We start from the raw sequence: 17,946 nt of genomic DNA on the forward strand, positions 1-17,946 counted from the left end.
GACTCAACTTCCACTTCTGGTTAAAGTTTGTGGACATTTTGTAAATGGTAGTTTCGTCTTCCTTTGGTCAATCAAATTCCTATTCAAAGTAAAGGAAAAGATAGTAAAAATGAAAAACAAACAGGAAAAGGAAGTAACGCAGAAGAAAGAACAACAGTTAGCTTTCTCTGAGACACAACAGACCACTAGCAAGCTTGAGAAAATTTTAGAGGACTTTAGAGAGACCTGCATTATTATATGTTTTTCACAAATGGGAAATTTAAACATTGAGAGATTAAATTAATTTCCCAAGCATGCCAAAAGCTAATACAAGAATAAACTCATCCTGTATCTTATCTTCAAGGCCATCCTGCCTTCAATTATCTGTTCAAGACTTAGCCAGACAATGGTTAAGAGATGTTTTCCCCTCTTTCTGGCTTGGTCAAGAACATCTTTTAGGATCAAGACGTCAACTAGTATCAATATAGAATCCAGCAACTCTGGAGACAGGAGGGCCAGCAGCTCCGTTACCCACATGTCCTTTCTATGCATCCAGCAGCCCAGATGGTTTCTTTAGAGCACTTCTGATAAACAATCTATACAAACATGTTGCAGCCAAACCCATTTATCTTACTCATTCAAAACACAACCTGTTTGATCTGTTTAGCAGCAAAGCTGTTAACTAAATTCCATTTAACTGCTTGGGATAACTTAAAGCTTGACTGGAAGAATTGAAAAGCATTTTATCTCTTTCGAATTCTAGTTTGCACAATTCTACCTCTGACATTTACTAAAAAGAAAAGTTGAATTTTAGTTATATCATTTGTTTAAAACATATAAAATAGTTCTTCCACCATGGTATTTCTTTCACAAAGAATGGAACTTTCTAGATACTGATGAATAAATCAGCATAAAAATGTGCTTAGATAAGCTGCAATTCTTGCAAATAAGCAATATATATTTTTTATTATTTTTTGTGCATCCTGCACTTAATTTTGTGGAAATTTTACCATGAGCTGAACAGATGAATCTCTTTGGCGTACTTCAGGGATTATTCCACTCTTTGAGGAATTGAATAGAGTTGCTCAATGCTCAGTAACCCTTTTTCTTCTCCAAAACTGCATTCTAATTAAACCACATCAAACAACCTGTTCCTACCATTTTCCCAAATATTTCCTTCAAAATAATTGTGAATTGTTATCTTGTCACTTCATGATGGTCGATTTACAAAAGGTCTTTTAACCTCCCTTATGAAACCAGTCCCGGTGGTATCATAAATGTTGTTTTCCTATTAGACCCACCCCCTTAGTCAGAATACTTTGGACACAATTTTCTATCCTTTGTCTAGTTGCAGGCTCACCAGTGTCATGTAAGAGAAAGGCATGCAAGCCATAGGTGTCACTAGATAGGCATAAAAAACATCATATGCATCATAGAAATAAGTACATGTAATCACTACAGTCACAGCAGACTAACTCATAATGAAGTATTTCGTAATTAAAAGAAAATACATGTAATAAAAGAATACCATATTCAGTGGAAGTTTCCTTCCTGCCTACAGCTAGAAATTTGTGTATTCCATGGAGATATTTTAACTAATAGGTTCTCAAGCTTACAAGACAAAAGGGAAATATGGTTTTTCTGCCTGATTGCCAGATATTTTACCCAGGGTCTGAGAGAGAAATGTATTCATGTAAGTCATAATCCCGTGCATGCTTCCTCAGTGTGCTGTGCCAAGACTGATGTCACAAGCTTTGGGAATCTTCACTGAAGACCAAAATGTGTTAACTGAGATTGGAGATAGCAGTCATCATCCTGACAGTCTGGCAGGCTGCCTAGGAGAACTTGCTATATCTGCTGGGAGAGTTATGGATAGCCTCTAAAGAATGAATGATTTCCTGAAATCTAGCCAAAACCACATAAGTTATTTTTTACACAGATTTCAATTTCATTTGTAGCTAGACACTTACAGGAATTGACCTTGTGTAATAAAAATGATCTAGGAAAAAAAAAAGATCTGGGATAACATCACCAAGGCTTTTAATATAAAATAACAAACCTGATGATCGCCTGCAAAAGAAATTCCTTTAGTCCTTAGACTGTAGACACATACTGTCCCTAGCAATCTAATTAGGAGAGATTTGTAAGTAAATTGGTTATACATGTTCCTTGGGATATTTCTCTTTTCGGGAACTCCAAACCTATAAATTTTCTGTTTATCCAGCTCTGTTGTACTGGGGATGTGTAGAGACAGAAGACGGGCCTGGAAGGCTACAGGGTATAGGATTTCTTCCTAATAAAAATGTATTGTTCAGTGCTGTCATACTGACCTGAGTAGACTGAAACTGATCTCCTGATCTTGTATCTTAAAACACCATATTCCTTCTCCTTAACATACAAAATCCAGAACTACAGGGATATAATTATTTGGAGTGAACCCTTGGCCCAACAAGGGTTGATTGCAGGTCCAACAATGCAGTGTCAATGATATTACCACATTGGCTTAGCACAGACAAGATTCCAGCCCTGTTTTTATCTCCTATTAACAGATTTTTATGGGATTTCAGAAGAAAAAGAACCCCACCTGGCTGGCTGAAGATAGGAAGGCAAAATAGAAAAACGTTGCTACATTTAGGAAGCAGTTTCTATAGCACTTTCGCAAGATCATACCTTATTAAAACCTTAAGTGCCTGAATTTTCCATGATCCCATAAGAAAATTAAAGAGCATGATTTTAAAACAACTGAAATGAGCTGGCACAGTCATCGCTGTGAGACTTCTTCAGACCAGTCAGGACTACTATCTTGCTTGCTGTGCAAGTATCTGTGAAATTATAACATTTTCTGTAAAGTCTGGGATGAACACTCTTGTTTGTATTCTAGAAATGAGTAACCACTCTGTCTTTGGTTTACAAAATGAATGTGCGAATGGTGTGGTATTTGCATTTTCTTTTTCTATGTAAAATATCTTTTTTTTTTTTTACCATTTAAAGTAGTAATTAATAAAAAAATACCTTGTAGGCAACTTTTCTGTGTATAAATATATAAATATAACAATATGCCAAATAATAAATACTACAGGTTTTAAGGTGGCCAGTTAAATACTAAATACTGCTAACCTAGAAGACAGCTAAGATGGTTTGCAGAGAAGCAAAACCATTATCTGTAATTCTGCATAAAACAGAGAGATATTCCTTTCTACCCCCTTGCAAAGAAACAATTATCAAAAAACCCACCAAGAATGGTACTTACTTGCAGTGTTAGTCTCAACAGAAACACTGAGGCTTGAATGAACTCAGGTCTTCATCTGTGAATAATTTTCCAGAGCTGTGGTGGAGTTCACTGGCACTGGGAAGTTCCCACATCTGCAAACCACGGCTGTTCAGTAGGCCAACGAGGCATTTTATTTTCCAGTGGTGCAAATCCAGCACTAAAATATGCAAAATTCCTGACCACGGTTATAGCTTAATGTAGCCCAAACGCTTTAAGCTTCTAATATAAACATTTCCCCCAGCTATACTCTTCTGCTTTTTCGTTAAGTGTGAGCTATGCTTGTTCTAATTTAAGTTAAATTAAAGACAGAACTACAGGCTGCAATACAGACAAGCTTGTGGCCTGAAAGGGAAAGAAGAGACAAGATCATCACTAGGAACACACAATCTGCACAGTATGTTACTACAGTATAAATTCTGACTTTCCTTCAAAGCCTCTTTCTCAAAGCTTTCATACATTTAAATAGTGCATCAAGAGTGAAGCAAACAGCAGCAGATGGGGAAAACCAGTGACTGCCACCAGCCTTTCTCCTTTTGTGAACAACTTCTCACCACAGAAAGGAAGCAGTAGCTCAGCTTTTATTTTTCCTTTACTTTCGTGCTCTCGAGTATGGTCAGTCATACTTGGCTGATTTTTGCTATAAGGAATGTAAAAGAGGGATTTACCTACAGCTGCATCAGAATGTCTATGCCAGATTTGAAATCTTGAGTAAATTATTTTCCCTAACAAAAACTAAAACAATTACAGATTAATCTGGGTTGCTTTCTAGTCTGAGTTTAGCCGATTAGTGTAGCACAGTTAAATGTAAAATCATGCATGGGGCAATGAAGAACTTCCCCAGTAACAAAACCGGGGGCTAGAAAATACCTAAAAGCAGCTTTAGGATCTGTCTGAATATGAATAATGAATTCTTCATTCTCAATATGCAAAATCCTTGATCTTAAAAAAGGTGAAAACGGAAGTTTGGAAATCCACGGTAACATTTGCCTGCACCAGAAATAAGCTGTTATTTTCTGACCTCAAAGCACCTATTGTTTGTATTGTCTGAATTGACTGTTGATATAAAAGAAAATCCAAATAATCCCATGGCAATCTCTAAATACTCTCAGTATAAGAGAATAGCCTGGCAACAAGTAAGGCTATTCATGCAACCATGCCAAGCCACTTCAGCTAAAAGAAAACATTTATTCTGCTCCTACAGTGTCTCCAGTCTGCTGCACTGCATTCAAGAAGGCCCCTTCTACAAAGCCTAATTAAAACAAAAGTCATCTTTTTCTGTGTCAGCATGTCAGGTTTTAAATGAAAGTGTAGGTTGCAAAATAACTTAATTTCATCCAGAGGGAGAGAAAACCCGAGAGAGAAAACAGCTTGAGTATTCCTTCAACAACTGGGATTGTTCTCTATACATGAAAGCTGTCACACTTGCCTCTCACATGTAGCAAGAAGATGGCTTTCTACAGTAAGGATGACCTTAAGAAAAAATGAGCCCTCAGCTTGGTACCTCCTAGCAGAGTTTGTTGGAAATATGAAACCGGTATTATGGAAATTCATGACAGTGCCAAATCTGTCACCTAAGCACAGGAAAAGGACAGGAAGCCCAGTATGCCCTTTGGATGTTTCTAACTGGCAGACTCTGAACCCCCATCCAAGCATCCCATCTAGGTGTTTGACTAAGTCCTTGTTCATCAGCTAAGGTCCTGCCATTCTGAGGGGTTAGGCTGAGGGTCAACCCCAATAAACTTTTTAGCTTGTGGTCTTGAGATCATATTTAAGTCTTAGCTGTGAAAGCATGGAGGACAAAAAAAGAAAAAGTGATCTTCACTGCAAGAGGGGCAATGCCTCACAGTGGAGATAAGGGATTAAAAGCCTGCCTTACTCTTTTCTCTAGTAACTGGCCCAAAAAAGAGTGAAATTGGTTTCCAGTGCTTGGGGCCTCTACTGCAGTCTAGTATACGTGTTGATTCTGTATATTTAATCAGTTCCTACCTTCCTGATGAACTGCTGCATTCTGCCTGAAAAAATTCAAAGTACTCTATTTAATCTTTCATTCTTTCTCCCCACCAAAACAAAGTAATGGTTTCTTTCCCTTTCTCAGGACAATTCCCGATTCCTTTTTACTGTGTGGACACTTTTTTACTGCACTGATCCTTGGAATAGCTGTAAGCCAAGTTAACAACAGACAACATCTCATAAAGATATAACTAGGCTATGGGATTTATTTTGGCAACACAGCAACATTTTTAAAGCATGTGAACTTTGGGAATGTAAAGTTGTATCACTAAGGGAGGCATCAAAGACACAAACATCTTTAGTGAATGCAACAATTACATGTATTCCTTTATCACAGGAATTGCTGTTCTGTTCTGTTTCTGAATATAAACAGAGATACTAATTCATGGCTTTTCAGCTAAACACAGCTGGCCAGATCTTCCTGTAACTTAGACATATCTGATCTGTACTCTGCTCTGTCTGTTACCAGGCCGGAACACTAAAGCACAGTGAAAGGACCATTCATAATACTGCCAGGTGGACAGCAAATATGTTAGGTAGAAAAGTATGCTGGAGGTGCGGAAGCTTTCCTGCCATGTCACAGCAGGCTACATATGAAAAAAAGGAAACAAACTACTGCATGAAACTAAGCAGCCAGGATAATTGCAAAATAGTGTCTAAATTTTGCGGTTTCTTTTTTGTTCTTTTAACTGTAAGAAAACTTCTTGGCAATTAACCATGTTGAACCCTGGCTTTGGTCTTCTTTGGAATAACACAAACCCATTTACTGAAATAAAACCTCTTCAGGTCTCTGCCTGGTTTACTCTAAAAAAAAAATAAAAAAATAAAAGAAGTTTTAGAAATGTAAATAGTTCAGTATTATCAGATTAGCCTTAGGAATTTATGAGCTAACTATGTCTGTTAAAAGAAACATACATGCTTATCTAAGGTACTAGACAAATGTATACCAGTACTTTGCCAAATTAATTTTATCTGAATTTGGGGACAAAAAACCTAATCTGATTGACCTAAAATTTTTATAGGATAGTGACTGAATTCTACTCATCAACATTTTGGAAGAGCAACTGGATATTTCAGCTGCCTGATGGAAACACATAAATGAATCTACTGCAGCTCTGCTTTTCTAGATTTGCCTTATACAATACTGTGTTAGTTTAAACCCAGTCAGCCACAGTTTCTACTGCCCCCGCCCCTTTCTTTCCTGCTCCTCCCCCTCTTTTCATTCTGGGAGAGATGGGGAGGAGAATCGAAAGAATGTAACTCCCATGGGTTGAGATAAGAACAGCCCAGTAACTAAGGTATAACACAAATCACTACTGCTGCCACCAATGATAATAATGATAAGAGAAATAACAAGGGAAGAGAATACGATACCACTCGCCGAAATGAGCCAGACCGAGAAGAGTGAGTGCCCTTCTGGGTAACTCCCAGTTACCTCCCTGGGCATGATGTGCTGTGGTATGGAATACCTCTTTGGCTAGCTTGGGTCAGGTGTCCTGTCTCTGCTTCCTCCTGGCCTCTCCCCCTTCCTGGCAGAGCATGAGACTCACAAAGTCCTTGGTCAGAGTAAACATTACTCAGCAACAACTAAAAACATCGGTGTTATCATCGGTGTTCCCAGGCTGAAAGTCAAAACACAGCTCTGCACCAGCTACTAAGAAGGAGAAAAACTGACTGCTACTGCTAAACCCAAGACAGATATTCATATTCAAACTATAGTGAAGAACAGTTAACTGCAACCTGAAAACAATTCTTAACTCTGTGTCTTGGAGTCCATCTTTCACTTCTCCCATTTCACTGTAAGACAACTTAGAATTATAGCAATTGCAATGATATTGTATCATAAAATGCTGTGCTGTATGAAGTTGTGAAGAAAGATAAATAGGTGGCTCTAACAAAAGAACTGACCCAGTGCCCTAGAGAGCCTAACACCTCTCCAAAGGATGGGAGTAATTCATCATTTGTTCAGCAGTAATTCCTATCTTGTGATGGAGAAGCAAGATGGGAAAAAAGTAAGATCTCTTCTGCAATAAGACTTATTTTGAGCTGAGATTTCATGAACCTGGGTGTCCATTTGTGAAATAATGTGAATAAAGAATGAATGTAGAAACATGTACGTTGGAAGACAATTCATGACTGGATCTATTTGAAGATGTGGAAAAGTGAAGAAAATGTGTAAGAACAGGCTGTAAGTATTGTGACATCCCCATAAAAATGGGGAAAATGCTCAGCACTAAGAGTTTTCAAATACACATTTGTGCTAAGAAAAAAAGTATTTTTTAATATCCTTTCTGAGTTTTCTTCCCATCACCTAGAACAGAACAGTGAATGGATACCTCAATTTTATGTGTCATAATATTACAGAACTACTGAACCTACATGACTCATTAGCTTGTTGCTTATTTCTCAGAAACAGAGTCTTTATCATGACAATCCTGCATAAGTTATATGGATCTGTGATAAAAGTCTACACACTGCACTATTCAGCAAATAATCTACATAAACAATACATGTTTCAAGAAGAAATCACTTGGAATTTACTTGGAAATGTGGCCCATTTTATTTTAACTGAAAAAGCATTCATTATACAGTGCAAACAGTTCTTTGGTAAATTTACTGATTAAAATAAAAACAACAAAGATTTTGTTTTAAGTAACATTAAAAAAAGAAAATAAATATGTAAAATTTGCAACATATTACAGCAATATTCTCACAGTGGATACTGAGGAAATGGTCATCAAGCCATTGGCCACTGTTTCAGAAATGTTAAAATCAATGCTGATTCTGCAGACACTGCAATAAAACTGAATTAGTACAACCCATGACTGATTACATTTTAAACTGTGGATAAAGACTTGTTTTTCCTGAATGGTTTATAGTCGGATGGATGGCAGAATAAAACTCAATATTACAGTTTTTTAAGCATACCCAAACTCCTAAGCCGATTTTATATACCATAGGAATAAACAGTGAACAACAAAGAAAACCTCCCACTTTACTCTGGAGGCTGGAGAAAAGGAACAATCAGATACAAGGTACTACTTCATAATGCATAAATGGAAACTCTCTTCTCCTATAAGTGGAAATCTTGAGAAAGTTTATTTAATAAAAAATTGGAATAAAAGAATGCAAGTAGTAACCAGCTGGATGTATTACTGCCTTATTTAACTGTTTAGACAGTTAAATTATATTCTGTTTAGCTCCGCAGTCCTTCATCTTTGAGGAATTCCTGCTATAGGTCAATGGGAGTTCCATCTGAGTTGGAATTACAGGACGAGGCACGTGGTTTGGACTCTCAACAAAAGCCAACAAAATACCAGAGTATCAAAGAAATACAGGAATGACAACCTCTAGGAACCATATGATACTCAAACATGCTCGCCACACACAATTTCTAAAAGCATTAACATAGAAAATTACATAACTCAAAACGTCGTATATAAAATCAATTAAAATAGTCTTAAAAATATAAATTGTAGCTCCATGTGTACCACACACCTTCAACACACCACTCACATGTACATATTGCTCCTACCATAGCATGAAACAAGTTTCTGTAGTAAGCTTTAAAGATACACCAAAGTTTGAATGTGTGTCATGGTATCAGTTTATCAAATTAGAAATTATTAATGTTAGTAATCAGAGAAATTATGTGCCAAATTATTATAATGGAACTCATATTGCTGTGCTAGGTTAGTTATTAGATAGATATTTGATCTACCGTGCGATAATTAAGTATTCAGTCTGTTTACATAATCCAAATGTTTAAGATGAGAATGCTTAATTTTGTGCAGATTTCTTTGATACCCAAATCTCTGTTCCCAAATCCAAACACAAAAAAAAAAAAAAAAAAAAAATCAGAAGTCAGTGAACTATATAACTAAACAAGAGCTCTGGTTCTAGTTAGGCCTGACTTAGGACTTAAGGACAGAGCAATAAATTCTAACATATTAAGTGTTCAGGGATAGAATCAATTCTGAATAAACACAAAAAAGCTGTAAAATGAGGTATGATAGTTGTACTTCACTGAATATAATATATAATTCGTGGTAAAAAAAATGTAGTTCATATTCTAAATTGTATTCTAAATGTCACAACTTTGAAATGCTAACGTAGACATATACTCTATAACTTTAAACATTATTATTAATGGGAAATAAATCCATTGGCAGACCCTTTTTAACATGACTGATAAAAATATTGAGGTAAAAATATATATGCATTAGATGAAACTGGAAAAAAAAATCAAATACCTAGTTAGAAAAAGTAGTCAATCCACAATTAATCATGATGCTTAATTTTGATTGCTCTTTTTTTCAACAAACAGTGCCACAATATAATCAGGAACATATGTCTATTGACAGTATGCACAATGAATCAGTAGGAATCTTAGTATACAACATGGCATGTGACATTGTTTCACATTTTCAAAACAGGGCCACACAAATGAGTGAGCTGATCTGAGATCATGAGAAGAATGCTTTAAAACTGGACTGGATAGTCATGAGAATGTCATTTACAATGACTTAAAATAGATGAAACAACAACAACAAAAATAGTTGCCAAGCAATTAGATATGTTTTGGCAAAAAAGGTTATGTTCATTTAGATCAAATGCTACTCTGTCGTGTATGTCTTCCTAGAATGAGGAACACTGTCAATTACATCTGTAATACCCATTCAGCTCCCTTCTGTACCTTCCAATTACATTTATTTCTATTTCCTTACTAATTCTAGCTTTTTTGTTTGAAAATATTGATTAATTTTGCTCCTCACATTAATAAAAGGATGTTGAAAGGTGTCATGTAGGGTTTTTTTATTTTCTTGCTGGCCTGGACACAGAAACATTAGTGTGACTCAACAATTTCCATACACAGGTGTCTGCAAAACCTAACCCTCTATGGCATTACTTTGGGCACAGTGACCTCATGTTTTCCTTTTCCCTGCATTTGCTAAATAATAACAAAGAGCTAAACATCAGACTGGTACTGAAAAGGGATAGTAAACTTTCAATGTTGTTAACTAAAGATAGGAAACAAGGTGTCCATTTTAGAGTAAGTCTTAAACCCAGCCATTTTGGGTATGTAAAACTACCTGACAGTGTTCTTTTAAAGTAGCACCAGTTTGTCTGACCTGAGAAGTTTAACACACAATTAACTTTGACCTGTTTGCTCATTTCCCTTTTGTTAATTTTTGCATTGTGATTACCTTCATGGGCAGAAAAGAAAACGATACATTATGTTACACTGTTACAGCACCATTAGAATATCGTAAATCTTGATATCTTGCTGTTGTTAAGACTGTAGTTACCTGTTTTTGCCATCAGCAGGCATTGATATGATTTGAGGAGTATGCACCCTAAATTCTTAAAAAGCAGACTTATGGCTTCCTTTTATTAATATTTTGTTCTAAGCAGACTGGACAGCAATCTCCTTCAACCTTCACAGGTGCTTCGCAGTCAGTTGGTGGGCATGATTCTACAAAACAGGTTATCTGACCAGCCTGTGTCAGGAAAAGGTAACAAAACCAGAACATACTTAGTTACGTGTTCCAAACAAGAGACACATTTTTCATATCAATGAAGAACAGGTTCTCATTCATCCTCTGTAAGACCTTGGCTAGTATGATTAATTTCACATAGCTTATTTCGGCATAAACTCACCATGAGTAGGCTCTCTGTGTTATACCACCTTTCATGGAACAATACACCACTTTAGCTAACATTCAGGCATAAAACTGGGATTCTGAGTACTGACATATTTCTGTTACTACCTTTCTTGGGAAGTTTTACCATGATAAGGGAAAATTAAAAACTAGCACCAAGTTAGATGAGCATTTATTGCTTTTCATGCATTTTAATGGACTATTTCAAGAAGCCTCTCACTTTGCAGTTAATTTTGCCAGTACAACTATACATAAATGAAAATGAAAATATAATAAAAGCATATAAAGGCTGGATTGCAAACCAGTTTCAAGGGCGGGCATATCTGAAGAATTTTTTTTTTTTTCCACCAAATAAGAGAAGATCCATAAATAACTAATTGGCAACTATTACTCAAATTAGTAAGCACAAAACTGGAACTGCTGTTTTAGAAGAAAAAAAACATTACAATTTCTATCTAAAAATGGATTTTGACATACTTACTTTGCATTCACACACAGTGCAAGGGTCCCTTTTCCAGGTTTCATTGCTGGAATATGATTTACCCTTTTCATCAGTGCAATCAGTTTTACTGAGGTGTGATTCAAGTTTTTTTATCTGAAAATATTTTTTAAAGTTAACAACTGAATCAAAGAAAGCTTTTTATTTGTGCAAGATATTCCGTCTTTCTTCTCATGCTACATAACCTATGATAAACAGCTGTTGGGTTTTTCTTCTCAATACTTAGTTTTCATAATGCTAAAAGACTGGTATCAGTAGCCTTTCAAAAGGAAACTAACAGAAGATACATCTTTCCTACCACTGGCATATACAGCTAGAGCATACAAGGGGAAGCAAACTGCATATGACATATATAGAAAGACAAACCTAAACTTTCAAAAATGTCTAACTGAAAATGAGATTAAATAAACATAGAAAGAAACAAACAAAAACCACTCCACCTTAATTATAAATGTTTGGTTGGATTTTTTACTATCTCTTTTTTTTCCTTAATGATGAAAAAAAAGAAGTTATACAATTAGTTTACTTTGCAGATTGTGTGCTTCCTGCAAACAGTAATTAGGAAGACACAATTTTTAACAATCCCTGTGGTTTTTTTTTTCACATCCCCAAAAGACAGAGAAACTGAGTACAACAATGATTAAATAATACCATCAAAGATGCAATCAAGTCACTGTGCAAACAAATATATGTTTCATATCTATAAATGACATGGAAAAGCTGCTCCGGAGGAACTTAATTATGGTAGGCAAACATTGTGGCCTACTGCAGATTTGTCTGCCCTGCACTTACGGCGCATAGTTTTAAAAATGAAATCCGCTATGGCTGATTTATTCTGAATAAAGAGCTTGTTTGTGCCCCACTGTACAGTGATCTAGATCTTAACTATATTTACAACTTTCGTCTGGCAAATGACTTATTATGAAGTCTACATTTTAATCATAGTTTTAAACAGATTCTATGTATTTCAGATAGGAAGAAGATATTTTATATTAACTCTAAAGATGAATTTTTAGAAAAAGGCTGTTTCCATGTTTAGCATACAATGATTACACAAGGCTTCAGGTTCAAAAGTCAAGAAATAAAGAATAGTAACACACCATATTCTCTGTTGTGTTTTGTTTGAGATATTATGTGGTGGGTTTTGGCTGCAGTGGATGTCTAAATATTAAAAAACATAAGAGGAGTGGTGTTAGGAAAACATTATAAATTAAAGCTACAATTAGTAAATATTCATTATAGCATCTTACCTGGTTTCTGAGGCTTGAAATAGTTTTTTGCATTTCCAAAACAAATTCTTTGAAGTCATTCACTGCAGGCATGTTTGTGTTTTCATTAGAGGCTGATGTGGCATTACGAAAATATTTACTCTGTTTCACAGAACTGCAACGAACGAACACGAAGTCAGGATATGCATTTAACCCATTTTTATTTGGCTAGATATTTTAGAACACAGCAAAAATGTAAATGAAAAGCAACTAACAGATGTCGGAACTGTATGAACCACAACAACCACGAGACCCACTGGGCTGAAGACAGGCTGAGGTCAGGTGAACTGTGGATTACTGTTACTATCACTTGAAACAGGGAATTCCTTCTACTGAGAAGATATGTATTTCATACAGGGGGAGACACAAAACTGTCATCACTGACACTTGAGAGCATCACCTTAAATTCACTGGGAAACCTCTTGAGCCTCCAAATATTAAAGCAGACAGTAGTGAAAGACTTAAAAAAAATGTTACTTCCAAATATGAAATTCCCATTTTGCATTCAGATTCATAGGTTCTCCCTCTCTATGCTCATTAGAAAAATGTGCATTAATATGGCAAAGGAAAAAAGTTATTTTTAATAAATAAATTAGAAGCGTATGTGTGCATATTCCTGACATTTGAAACCGGTACTGGTTATCATACACAAAATGCAGACTTTTGTCTATAGCAATTTCCAGCTGATTTTGGTAAGAGAGGTACAACAGTAAATTGTGTTAATTAAATTGTTAATAGGAAACAGGTAGCAAAGGAACTGTCCATAACTAATAACATATTACTTGGCACCACTTAAGAAAACATGTAGTCAAAAACATGTCTAATACTAATTATTAAGTCACTTATTGTGTTAAGATCCTTGAATCAATACAAGCATTCCTACTTTGTTTGCATTTCTTCTCCAGAGCTAATGGATATGCAAAGAATGAACTAGCAAAGAAATCTTCTATCCTATAATACGGCTCACGATTTATAATCTTTCTGGACAAACTAAAACAGTACCTGGCAGTTGTTCTAGCTAGTTTCCCACAGTTTTTCATTTAAATTTAAGAAAAAGAACTCTAAAAACCATAACATGCCAGAATTCAAGTAAACCAGCTGCTGTTGTATAACAAAAGTTTCACCTTCCCCACCTGCTCATGTTACTGAAAATGAGAAGCTGAGAGGGAGGCGGAGAGGAATCTTCTCACCACAAATGCAACTTAAGCATAGTACTGGGCATGAGAACTGATAAGAACACTAAAGGACTGAGGTTGCTTTAGCTTTATTTATGCTATAAGCTATTGCAAATTTACTATTTTGTAGTCCTAATTAGTATTTGGACTCATAAATTTTTGAGCTTCATTTCTGAAACAGTCAAACGACAAGTTAATGAAAACAAGCTGGTTTTCAGATATAAGCGCTCATTTTTTTTCTTGCTTTCATTTTTATTTAATTCAACCCTCCTATAGTTTCAAAATTATGGGACTAGCATCTTTAAGAAGCGCATTTCTATTTTGTAAATTTAAAAACTTCTAACAGTTCACTTGCGAACACAGACAAAACATCCTTCTTCAAGAGGTACTTCAAAGGAATCTTTCTTTTCTTACTGTCTATAAGTAAGTTATATTTAGCTGCTGTCTTCTCTTGTCCAAAATCATACACACCTAAAAGGCCCTTTTCCTTCAGGACAGCTTCCTATCAATTAAGTGAAATATAATGATGGCATTTCTTCAGTGCTATAATATCTGCATGAGCATTTGAAATTGCTGAAATAAATTTACCTGTCTACATATCTCTCTAACTGCTTTCCTTGCAAGAGGGGGTAGAGTCTGCCCGGCCATCTTAAGTCGAGCAGATAATTTTATTTGCTAAAAGAACACATGATATATGGAAAGAGCTATAAGTCAGAATACTCCCGAATTTGCTCATTTAGAATGATCTTCACAAAAAATGCTTGCAGAACTCATTTCATTTCACTAAGTTTTTGATTCCCTGGAAACTGCAGGAAGCCTGTGTAGTTAATTTGTGACTGACATAGAGTATTTTGAGGATTAGTGAGTTATAAACCACATTTTCTGTAGGCCTACTGCTCTCCATTCAGCTCTGAGTATTTTGGTACTAGAAGCAATCCCTATCATTATAAAGTTTTGTGCTAGCATTATCAACACTTAGTTTCCTCCTATTTCTACAGGAGGACCTAGCAGCTCCAAGAAATAAAGGAAATAATTTAGTTTAGTTACTGCAGCACACTAGGAATGTGGCATTCCAAAACCCCCAAATTATACTTCATTACTGAGTTTTTTCATGAAAAGCACAGGAAGAACAAAAGCACTCTACTGCGTTACTCACAGAGGGCCTTACAGAAATTTGAGCTTGAAAAAAAGAAAAGTGGTTTGCTGCTAGCAGATACACAGAAATGTAAAAATTAAATCCATCAATCAAACTTGAGAAAGCAGACACTGGGAAAAAATGATATGCACTCACAAAGAAATCACTCAGTTTCCTTCCATTTTGAAAACAAAAGTTTCATTCTTCTTTAAAAAAAATAATCTCACCTTACTGTTTTGGACATTTTCATTTTCTTCAAGGGCTTGTCCTCTTGAAAGCTGTAATCAAGAGAACGTCTTCCCCGAAAGTGATACGAAAATGCATTAAACTGTCCTCTAGTTCTACAGTCTGAAATTAGACAAGAAATGACACAATTTAAACTACAGTATAATTCAGCAGTTATTATATTAATATGGTTTTACAGTGTCTTCTGAATTGGCTAAGGCAATTCATACATTCAGTCTGATCCCTCTGGAATCAGTTTGATGGCAGTTGAGTATGTCTCATCCATACAACTTTTAAGCCAACTGGATGCAGAGAATTTGATTATTCACAGACAAGCTATTTGGTATGAAACAAAGAAATAAAGATTATTTTCACAAGTCTATCAGTGCTACTTTAACTGTTCTTTTTACTTCTGAAATTTCCACTCTTTTGTCTTTTAATTATTTTCTGCTTTTGGAATGGGCAGTTACATATGGAGAAAACAATGACAAAAATACCAGCCTGTTGCTTCCTCACTTATTCCAGGCATTATTATTTGTTATTTTTGGCATCTGAAAGAGAATTCTTAATTAAATCCTGGAGAACATTTGCAGACATGCTTTACCAGTTGACCAGCCCCATTTCCAAATTTGAGGACTTGTAGGTATCATGAATCACTCACACCCCAAGACATCTTCCAATGCAGAATAAAAACCTCAAGCCTAAGAAATCTTCTAAGATCCTAAGACGATGTCTTCATGGGATGAGGCATGTCTTTCCTTCAGTTCACTTTATTTAGACTTCCAAACACAATGAGTATTTGGAAGGAGTCCCATTTAAAAAAGAAAAGCAAAACAAAGAAAAACTGGAACAGCACTTTGGAGAGGAGACAATGAAAAAACAGAAGTTTTCTCATTCCTGTTCATAGAAGCTTTAAAACAAAAAGTTATAACGGGCCAAGCTGCAGCAGGAACCAACAGCCTGTTCAACTGTCAGAAGCAAAGTGTTTGCTAAGAAAACAGAAGGGAAAGCTGAAATACAGAATCCCATAGACATATCTCAGCAAAGTCTGGTATGAGCATAAAGAGCCATGAAAGTAACTGAACAAGGGCAAGAAGAAAGTTTCCCTAATGTTTCTCTTAACTTGCGCTGGAACAAATTTATTCAGAAAGTCAGTAACATTTTATAAAGTATTTTTCTGGAATTTTTACCAGTAGCTAGATTAAAAACCTAACTTATTAGCACAAATTACTGCACAAGCTCCAAGTCAATAAGAGCCTCAAAACACTGATGAACTGGGCAATTCAAGAAACAAATGTAAAGTTGCCCTGTGACCAAACAAAATAAGTACACTGGATTTTTTTAATTGTATATGATTTATATTTAAATTAGATTATTACAATTTCCCTGTTAGGAAAAACTTAAGTTTGTCCATAGTTTAATATAAATAAAGATGGGGTGAGGGAAGACTGATAAAAAGTACTGATTTTCAGTTCAAAACCAATATCCAGAGATCACTGTTAATCACAGAATCATAGAATAGAGTAGGGCTGGAAAGGACCTTAAAATAATCTAGTTCCAATCCCCCTGCCGTGGGCAAGGACACCTCACACTAAACCATGTCAGCCAAAGCTTTGTTTAGCCTGGTCTCGAACACTGCCAAGGATGGAGCATAAATTGTGGAACACAATTTATCATTGTTGAACACAATTTATCCTAAATTCTCTTTCCCTTTTCTTTCCTTGGTGCTTGTCCCATTCTTGAGTAAATTTATTACCTTCCTTCTATAATAACAGCACCACCAAAGAACTAGATGATATTTACTGCCAACATGTTGTTCAATCTTCTTGTGTGTTCTGCTGTTTCTCACACAATATTCTTGCTGCCCACTCAGACACTAAGCTCTTTCAGACGGGAACAGACTGCTGTGTCTGTAAGATGCCTGGCAGAAGACTTTTTGATCACCCTTAGACACTTCTAAATTTAGTCTGGTGAGAAAAGGGGTCACACTCTGAAGGGCCACTAGAGAAAGAACTAGTTTTAGTCAGACAAATTTTTTTTCTCAAAGCAATCTGCTGCTTAAAGTGTTTCCTGAGTGCCACAGAAATATTAGTTTCTCTTGGAAGCAATTTGTGAAAAGTTTCTGTTACCCGCTTTTATTTAATGATTGCTAAAGTCATCTTGCACAACGCAGATTTTTTAATTTTTTTTTTTTTTTACAACAACGCAATGGCTCATTGTTTTTTCATTCCTAGGTTAGTTTTTAGAAAAAAAGGTCTGAAATTCTATGAAGGTTTTATCACCTTAGACTGGTAAATATGAGAACCATATGTCCAGTGGCAGCTTCAAGTACATAGACCTGACATTTCTATAGTTTTCAAAACTCAAATACATCATCGTGTCAAATGAACAACTCTTGTCCTTGCTTTCTGTTTAATGTGTGAGGAAGAGGAAAGACTGTCATAATGAGAGGTACAGGGCAGAATGTTCCAGCTTTTAGAAAGCTTGAATCAAGAAATTTCTCTCTTTCTTAATTTTTAAATGAAGAGTACCTTGTAGCAGTAATAGTAGGTGACAAAAATGAGGCTAACATTCTGCTTTTTTCAGCCTACTTAAAATTTCCCTGAATTAGCTCAACCCAGTCCAGTAATGCATTTTCTGCAGAAAAGCTGAACGTTTAAAAACAATCTGAGAATTCTTTTTCCTGTATGGAGAATGCTTTCTTCCAGAAGCTAAGTATTG

General features: G+C 35.7%; 1 protein-coding gene across 2 annotated transcripts in view; it reads right to left on the reverse strand.

Annotated features, from left to right (window-relative positions):
* Positions 1-7,796: 7,796 nt before the first annotated feature.
* The window catches only part of PXDN (peroxidasin), a 90,029-nt gene continuing 79,879 nt past the window's right edge, over positions 7,797-17,946 (reverse strand). Inside the window, exons 20-23 of one of the 2 annotated variants that reach the window (XM_065681559.1) lie at positions 15,228-15,348; positions 12,673-12,805; positions 11,405-11,518; positions 7,797-10,761 (exon numbers count right to left, since the gene is read on the reverse strand). In XM_065681559.1, the coding sequence (XP_065537631.1) occupies positions 10,639-10,761; positions 11,405-11,518; positions 12,673-12,805; positions 15,228-15,348 (491 nt within the window). In that variant the 3' untranslated portion in view covers positions 7,797-10,638. Of the gene's footprint in view, positions 10,762-11,404; positions 11,519-11,937; positions 12,584-12,672; positions 12,806-15,227; positions 15,349-17,946 lie in introns of those variants that run through there. The other variant, XM_065681558.1, reaches the window with a different exon arrangement.

The sequence above is a fragment of the Lathamus discolor genome, chromosome 5 (assembly GCF_037157495.1).
Source record: "Lathamus discolor isolate bLatDis1 chromosome 5, bLatDis1.hap1, whole genome shotgun sequence".
Taxonomy (NCBI): domain Eukaryota; kingdom Metazoa; phylum Chordata; class Aves; order Psittaciformes; family Psittacidae; genus Lathamus; species Lathamus discolor.